The sequence below is a fragment of the Coregonus clupeaformis genome, chromosome 35, assembly GCF_020615455.1.
Source record: "Coregonus clupeaformis isolate EN_2021a chromosome 35, ASM2061545v1, whole genome shotgun sequence".
Classification (NCBI taxonomy): domain Eukaryota; kingdom Metazoa; phylum Chordata; class Actinopteri; order Salmoniformes; family Salmonidae; genus Coregonus; species Coregonus clupeaformis.
This window is the reverse complement of record NC_059226.1, coordinates 24,717,142-24,725,745: the sequence shown is the minus strand read 5'-3', so window position 1 is coordinate 24,725,745 and position 8,604 is coordinate 24,717,142. Positions and strand designations below refer to the sequence as shown.

Here is an 8,604-nt window from a genome sequence, read left to right as displayed (position 1 = left end):
TGAGTATGAAAGGTCTTTGGTGAGACGTGATATACCTATGTTATGTGCTGTGAATACATAAATTATAGCCGTGTGTGTATATTGAACAAAAATATAAACGCAACATGCAACAATTTCAAAGATTTTACTCCGATACAGTTCATATAAGGAAATCAGTTAATTTAAATAAATTGATTAGGCCCTAATCTATGGATTCCACATGACTGGGAATACAGATATGCATCTGATGGTCACAGATACCTTTAAAAAAAAAAAGTAGGGGTGGGGATCAGAACACCAGTCAGTATCTGGTGTGACCACCATTTGCCTCATGCAGCACAACACATCTCCTTCACATAGTTGATCAGGCTGTTGATTGTGGCCTGTGGAATGTTGTCCCACTCTTCAATGGGGAATGTCAAGAGTGTGTAAAGCTGTCATCAATGCAAAGGGTGGCTACTTTGAAGAATCTCAAATCTCAAATATATTTTGATTTGTTTAACACTTTTTTAATCATATGTGTTATTTCATAGTTTTGATGTCTTCACTATTATTCTACAATGTAGAAAATAGTAAAAATAAAGGAAAACCCTTGAATGAGTAGGTGTGTCCAAACTTTTGACTGGTACTGTGTGTGTGTGTGTGTGTGTGTGTGTATATATATATATATATATATATATATATATGACACTCACTCACTGGCCAGTTTATTAGGTACACACATCTAGTACTGCGTCGGACCCCCCTTTGATTCCAGAACAGCCTGAATTCTTCGGAGCATGGATTCTACAAGGTGTCGGAAACATTCGTTGCTCAATTGATACCATAAAGGTCTTGTAAACTAATAACTAAGATTTGCATAAAAATGTCCTCGGACAGAGTATGTTTTCTGCAATGTGAGAAGGTCAGATGGTGTACTTTTGTACTTGGCCATTCTGTGTTTTCTTTTCTGTGGTTTGGTGATCCTAAACCTAATCCTGGGTATCTCTGTTGCTTGTTCTCTAGGAGGCTGGTGGCATGTGGTTCTCAACATGGACACCACCATCGCTATCACTCAGAACTTTGCCAGCACCACCAACTTCCCCATCGTGTGGCATAAAACTGTGCGGGGCCGGCCCAAACTATCCAGGAAGTGGTATCGGTAAGCACTCCTAACAGAACCCCCACAGCTATAGGAACATAAGTCTTTCGTCAAATAAGAAACATTACAATATTTTGTCTGTCGGGAGGCTGTGGAATATGAGGAACAATTCTGTGCACTGGGTTTTGCGTCACTGTTTATTTGGACCAATTATGATTTAGCAGAGGTGAACTGTCACCTGGCATCTTTAGAATTTCGGAAGGGGAGGGGTTTGTTTGGTCCATAGACGGCCGAGATGATTACAGAGGAGGGGGTGTGAACATCTAGGGCCCCCCACAGCCTAACCCCAGATCCACTAACTTCCACTAGGAGGGTGTTTCTTTTTTTCATACATAACATCTCTCTCTCAGTATCCTGAAGCAGGAGAGGCCAGACATGGCTGCCCTAGCAGACAAAGTGGACCTCCAGGAATCGACTGGCATCGCCTCGGACAGCTCCAGTGACTCTTCCTCCTCCTCCTCTTCCTCCAGCTCCTCTGATTCAGACTCAGAGGTACATCCTATTTCCTCGAAACACACACACACACACAGTGTGGTATTCACACATGAATATACATTAGCCCTCTACTCTAGGGACCCCTTAGCTGGGTGTAAGGTAGCACTATAAAATAGATGGCAGCAGGCACCTGTTCACATGCGGGCAGATGTCACGGGGTCTGCCACACGTGAAACGGCCACACATACTGTATAGGCAATCATGTCGCCTCATTCTGAAATGCTGTTATGCAAAGGTCCTGTCTCTCACTACTGCATATGAGCACACACAACATGCCTTGACATTACAATTAGAAGGCAGTCAGAGGTGACAGAAGTCTAGAGATAGAAGAAATTACATGAAGTTACGATGTGCATATATTATATTTTCCTGCCTTAACACGCACCTATATAATGCCTTAAATGTTAAGGGTATATTGTTCCCTCTAAGTTGGCTTGCTGGGTCACAGAAACATAGCCACGGGTCAGTCTTGGGTTTCTGGAGCTGGCGGAACTGGTGTTGAATATCTCACAGCCTTTTGAGCAGAGGCCTGCTTGGTGGACAGCATGTCCCTCCAGTTACATATACATGCATGGGCTGTTGGGTGTAGGTTGGGGGTTACCCTTGTGTAATGGTTGGTAGGCCCTGCCTTCCCTTGGATAGAATATTCTGTTCTGCTGACTTAGGTGTTCCACTGGTTGAACAAGAACACTATTGTCATCAGATGATTGTCTGTATATACATTTGAAGTCGGAAGTTTACATACACCTTAGCCAAATACATTTAAACTCAGTTTTTCACAATTCCTGACATTTAATCCTAGTAAAAAAATCCCTTTCTTAGGTCAGTTAGGATCACCACTTTATTTTAAGAATGTGAAATGTCAGAATAATAGTAGAGAGAATGATTTATTTCAGCTTTCATCACATTCCCAGTGGGTCAGAAGTTTACATACACTCAATTAGTATTTGGTAGCATTGCCTTTAAATTGTTTAACTTGGGTCAAACGTTTCGGGTAGCCTTCAACAAGCTTCCTACAATAAGTTGGGTGAATTTTGGCCCATTCCTCCTGACAGAGCTGGTGTAACTGTGTCAGGTTTGTAGGCCTCCTTGCTCGCACACGCCTTTTCAGTTCTACCCACACATTTTCTATAGGATTGAGGTCAGGGCTTTGTGATGGCCACTCCAATACCTTGACTTTGTTGTCCTTAAGCCATTTTGCCACAACTTTGGAAGTATGCTTGGGGTCATTATGGCGGTTTTGGAGCAGTGGCTTCTTCCTTGCTGAGTGGCCATTCAGGTTATGTCGATATAGGACTCGTTTTACTGTGGATATAGATACTTTTGTACCGGTTTCCTCCAGCATCTTCACAAGGTCCTTTGCTGTTGTTCTGGGATTGATTTGCACTTTTCGCACCAAAGTACCTTAATCTCTAGGAGACAGAATGCGTCTCCTTCCTGAGTGGTATGACGGCTGCGTGGTCCCATGGTGTTTATACTTGCGTACTATTGTTTGTACAGATGAATGTGGTAATTCAGGCATTTGGAAATTGCTCCCGAGGATGAACCAGACTTGTGGAGGTCAACAATTCTTTCTGAGGTCTTGGCTGATTTCTTTTGATTTTCCCATGATGTCAAGCAAAGAGGCACTGAGTTTGAAGGTAGGCCTTGAAATACATCCATAGGTACACCTCCAATTGACTCAAATGAAGTCAATTAGCCTATCAGAAGCTTCTAAAGCCATGACATCATTTTCTGGAATTTCCCAAGCTGTTTAAAGGCACAGTCAACTTAGTGTATGTAAACTTCTGACCCACTGGAATTGTGATACAGTGAATTATAAGTGAAATAATCTGTCTGTAAAAAATTGTTGGAGAAATTACTTGTCATGCACAACCGACTTGCCAAAACTAGTTTGTTAACAAGAAATGTGTGGAGTGGTTGAAAAACGAGTTTTAATGACTCCAACCTAAGTGTATGTAAACTTCCGACTTCAACTGTAGCATGTTAAATTGGTAACAGGTGTTTGTAAGTAAACAGTGTGTATGAGGGACAGTGACACCTAGTCCTCTTATTATGTAATTATGGGATGTAATAGATGTGTAGTATGTTATATGGAGAGATGTAACCAAGACCTTTCTGGTTTGCCCCTCTCCCTGCAGGCTGAGTCGGGCTCGGAGGGGGACGCCATGTCTCACCGGCGGAAAAAGAGGAGGACGTGCGGCATGATGTCCAACGGAGACAGCAGCACCAAGGATGACTGTGTCAGCAAAGAGCGCAGCTCCTCCCGGTGACCCCCTCGCTCCGCCCCTGCTTCTCCAGAAGGCCACACCCAGGGGGACTCTCGCACACCGAGCGGCCATTTTGTTTGTTTTCATTTGTGTGTCTCCAAAGGAGATTATGGTGGCCCTCTGTCTGTTGGATAGATAAGAGGGCTGCCTCAGAGACCCAGCCTAACCCTAGGCTGTGATAAAGGAGATTCCCCCTGAGGCGTGGACCTGCTGGAGATCTATCTGCCACCGCTCAGCTTCTAGTCAAACGTCAATCTATATTGCTGTTAATTGTAGGGGGTGAGAAGAGCAGTATTTCAGTGAGAGGGAGGGGTGTTGACCTTTGGAGAGAGGTGGGCTGTTGTCCTGTTGTACACCAGGTACTGGGGCTGAGGCAGGGAGCCTATCAGGCTGGCCTGTCTCTACAGTGCCATGGTCTTATGTTGCTCAGTGGGGAAATGTTTTCTATTCACAGTGAGATGATGGATGGATGAATAGGTGTGTTTTGGATTTACTTTAATTTGCAGTACATGGGATGCCAGTTGAGTTTTATCATGGCAGATTTGACCATCTTTAGATATTAAAGTGTACTGTGAGAGTTCTGTAAGTCGATACTGTATGACAGGGTAAGGGTAGAGGAACGATGCTGCCTTGAAGCCACTGATTATATTTTTTCTTGGTTAATTTGATAATATTTCTGCTTTCATCCTCTGGCCTTCTTTTGCTAGTAACAGTTGAAATCGTATGCGTATGTGCTGCAATCAAAACAGTTAATTCAGTTACAGTTAATTTAATTTAATAGTTAGCAAATCAACAGTCCAAAATCCAGTCAAGACCGTTTGCATAGTGACATTTCTCTTTCATATAATTTTTATTTAGCTGCTGTTGGCATCTGTAGTGCAGACTAATGCACATGTCTAGTGAAACAGCTTTTTCAAGACTTAGCCCAAGTCATCCAGCAACAACTATAAAGGCCAAGGGTTCCCCCCTGACTTAGATTTAGCCGGTTCAGCTTGACATTCAAAAGCTTGACCTTTTTAGGTGAAATTGCCTGTACTACACTCCCTTAGCTACAGGTTGGGTAAGATTAATCACTCTCATGTGCCACAAATGAATGTTGGGCTATCAACAACAATAACATTTCACCAAAAAGAAACACTATTTTTGCAATATTGGCTGGTTATGATTGGTTTTTCTGTTATGTTTCTGTGAATTTAATTATGTATGGGTTACTCACACAATTTTGGCACACACTTTCACATTTTTATGAAAACAATTGGAGTTATTTAATAGTGATGCCTCTCGTGTAAAAGTGTGCCATTTGCTGCTATATTAATCAACATTTTAAGATGAATGAAATAAAACTATTCAATTTATTTGACATTACACAGCTATACTGTAGATCAGGGGTGTCAAACCATTTTTTTTTTCATGAATCTTTCCGGAGAAGAACGATCTCAATTGACATGACTAAAACCAAATCGAAACTGTGTAGAAATGATAATGGACATACTTTTATAGTCTCTTCACCCTGTCCAGCTTGCTAACAGTCATCGAAACGAAAGCTAGACAGTCAGGGAGCACTCTTTTTTGCCAATTTTGACAGCGAGGAATATAACCAATATTAGTGGACCTAAATGAATGCCAAATGTGGCCCTTCTGGGCAAAATGAGTATAACACCCCTGTTGTAGATGCTGGTTTCCCAGAGCCAGATCAAGACTATTCCTGGTCTAAAAAGCACTTTCAAATAAGTCTCTATCACGGATGCCTTTTAGTCCAGAATTAGAATGAACCTCTTTCCGGGAAACGAGCCCTAGGTGTTTGATCTTGTGTTCTGATTCCAAGCCACCGTTTTTTATTCTCCATTGCATACAGAAGGGGGCACCAATGCCAGAGCTCTCACACTAGCTTGGCACCAGTGTGTGTGGTTTACAGTCCAGAAGAAACGGTTGTGTCAAAAGTAGAAATGAGGGCTGGCAAAGGGAAAAGTGTAAACATTGTAGGCCTTGTAGTTGCACATCTTGATCTTATTTCTCTGTGTAGTGCAACTAAGGTTTTTTTTTAAACATTGCAACAACAAAAAAATATGTGAGGGGATAGGTAGATATTCTGGACAGACTAAATTCATGGTTCTATCCATGTGGCTTCTAGATTATGTGGCATATGCTGCTCTACAATGATTCAACTGCTTTGTATTTCGTTAGTGTAAATTCAAACAAAAGCAACTAGCTAATACATTACTCTTATTCAGCAAATAGAAGTTAATGGGTTGAATGCAGATTCTGCTTGTATAACTTTGTTCTGTGGGGTTCTGTGTTTTTTTGTGCTTTAAAACTGGCGTTGTCATCTAAAATGATTGAAAGTACTTTGAAATATGTGAATTGCTGTATGTCTATGCAGTAGGTGTTTTCCACTGTCTTTAGACAAAAGTGCCTATAAGCACCAATTGATACTGTCATTGGCCTGCAGATGAGAGGTTGTGTTGCTACTTGTGGTCAATGCGTCTGGTGTTTGCGCTGTTTTTAACCCATTAGGTGCTCACCTCATGTCAAGCATTTAGCACTATTACCGTCCCTGGGGTCGGTCACATAGTGCCTTGGATCCGATGGGGGAATGGTGTGAAAACCAGGAGCCTACATGGGTACATCTCAGTGGTCTAATGTGGCTTCCTTTGGTCGACCTCCTCCCTTCAGCCGCACTGATCTAAATCTACAGGACTGGAAAAAGGAAGCCCTCTATTAGGGTTCTGCCATATTGCTTTCACTTTCCTGTCTGTCCAGATCAGGGCAGATGAAGGAGAATGATGAGAGGAAGCCATTTTAAGAGATTTAGATGTACACCCAGACATACCTTGACGTTAACCAGAACAAAGTTAATAAATTAATGTTGATGAGTTAATAAATTCTTTTTTTATGCAGCAACGTGTTGGTATGTTTCATTCTACATATCCATAGTTTCATCAGAATCCCCTTACAGATTGTTCATAGGTTTTCAACTAAATCAATAAATTGTTCAACTAACTATCCAAAACCCTTGGCCTAACCTTAACCCTTACCTTAACCCCATATCAGTAGAGTTGCAGTTGTTAGTTTGTTAATAGTTATAACATCTGTAGACCATCAGTAACATCTGTAAGATGACTAAAGTGGTACCTGTGATGGTAGTTGCCAAAGCAAACCCTAGTGAATCATAAATACTGATGAAAGAAGTACGGCACTAGTATGGCTGGCTGGAATCTGCCTGTGATAGTGTCAAAATGGGCAGGGCATTTGGGAATGGGATATTCAGTGATCTGAGTATACACACAAATAATAATTTGTTTTCATGGACATTGTGAACATGGTAAGGGTAATAAAGTGCCTTCAGAAAGTATTCACACCCCTTTACTTTTTCCACATTTTGTTGTGTTACAGCCTGAATTTAAAATGGATTACATGTAGATTTTTTGTGTGACTGGCCTACACACAATACCACGTAATGTCAAAATGGAAAGCTGAAATGTCTTGTCAATAAGTATTCAACCCCTTCATTATGGCAATCTTAAATAAGTTCAAGAGGAAAACTGCTTAGCAAGGCACATAATATGTTGCGTGGACTCACTCTGTGTGCAATAATAGCATTTAACATGATTTTTGAATGACTACCTAAGTTCTGTAACCCACACATACAATTATCTGTAAGGTCCCTCAGTCGAGGTGTCACGTTCGTTGATGAACGGGTCAGACCAAGGCGCAGCGTGATATGCATACATGTTTATTTGAACTGAATAAACAACGACAAAACAACAAACGAAACGTGAAGTCCAAGGTACACAAACAACATACGGAACAAGATCCCACAACCCACTAGTGCCAATAGGCTGCCTAAGTATTGTCCCCAATCAGAGACAACGAGCGACAGCTGCCTCTGATTGGGAACCACACCGGCCAACATAGATCTAGACATACTAGATCTAAACATAGAAAATACAACATAGAAAATCACAACAAGGAATATACACACCCTGACTCAACATATAAGCGTCCTCTGAGTCAGGGCGTGACAGTACCCCCCCCCCCCCCAAAGGTGCGGACTCCGACCGCACAACATACACATAACAGGGTAGGGGCCGGGTGGGCATTCCGCCTCAGAGGCTGATCCGGCTCAGGGAGTGACGACCTCTCACTCTCCGCCTCCCTGTTGCGCCCCTGGTCTGGTCTGGAGCCGCTGCTTCCCCTCTCCTTCCTCCCACTATACTCCAAGCCCTGTCTGGACCCTGGTGTGGGAGAGCCCGAACCTGGAGAGGGGCTGACGTCTGGGTCTGGAATGGAGCCGCTGACTGGAGCTGGACCGGGCACCGGTGGAGCGGACTGCTCAGGCTCCGGACTGGAGCCGCTGACCGGAGCTGGACTGGGCACCGGTGGGGTGGACTGCTCTGACTCCAGAGTGGAGCCGCTGACCGGATCTGGACTAGACCCCGGTGGAGCGGACTGCTCTGGCTCCGGAGTGGAGCCGCTGACCGGAGCTGTGTCAGGCACCGGTGGAGCGGACTGCTCTGGCTCGAGTGGAGCCGCTGACCGGATCTGGACTGGACCCCCGGTGGAGCGGACTGCTCTGGCTCGGAGTGGGAGCAGCTGACCGGAGCTGGATCAGGCACCGGTGGAGCGGACTGCTCTGGCTCGAGTGGAGCCGCTGACCGGAGCTGGACTAGACCCCGGTGAAGCGGATTGCTCTGGCTCCGGAGTGGAGCAGCTGACCGG

General features: G+C 43.7%; 1 protein-coding gene across 1 annotated transcript; it reads left to right on the top strand.

Moving 5' to 3' along the window:
• The first annotated feature begins 660 nt into the window (after window positions 1-660).
• On the top strand, window positions 661-6,782 carry LOC121585159 (bifunctional arginine demethylase and lysyl-hydroxylase JMJD6-like). Its single transcript, XM_045210668.1, has 3 exons — window positions 661-1,120; window positions 1,471-1,612; window positions 3,757-6,782. The coding sequence occupies exons 1-3, from the start codon at window positions 1,011-1,013 to the stop codon at window positions 3,886-3,888; spliced, it is 384 nt and encodes a 127-aa protein (XP_045066603.1). The 5' UTR covers window positions 661-1,010; the 3' UTR covers window positions 3,889-6,782.
• Window positions 6,783-8,604: the final 1,822 nt, after the last annotated feature.

Coding starts and splice junctions, on each gene's coding strand:
- LOC121585159 (XM_045210668.1), top strand. CDS start 1,011: ATGGACACCACCATCGCTATCACTCAGAACTTTGCCAGCACCACCAAC. Junction 1,121..1,470: donor CTATCCAGGAAGTGGTATCG/GTAAGCACTCCT, acceptor TCTCTCTCTCAG/TATCCTGAAGCAGGAGAGGC. Junction 1,613..3,756: donor CCTCTGATTCAGACTCAGAG/GTACATCCTATT, acceptor CTCTCCCTGCAG/GCTGAGTCGGGCTCGGAGGG.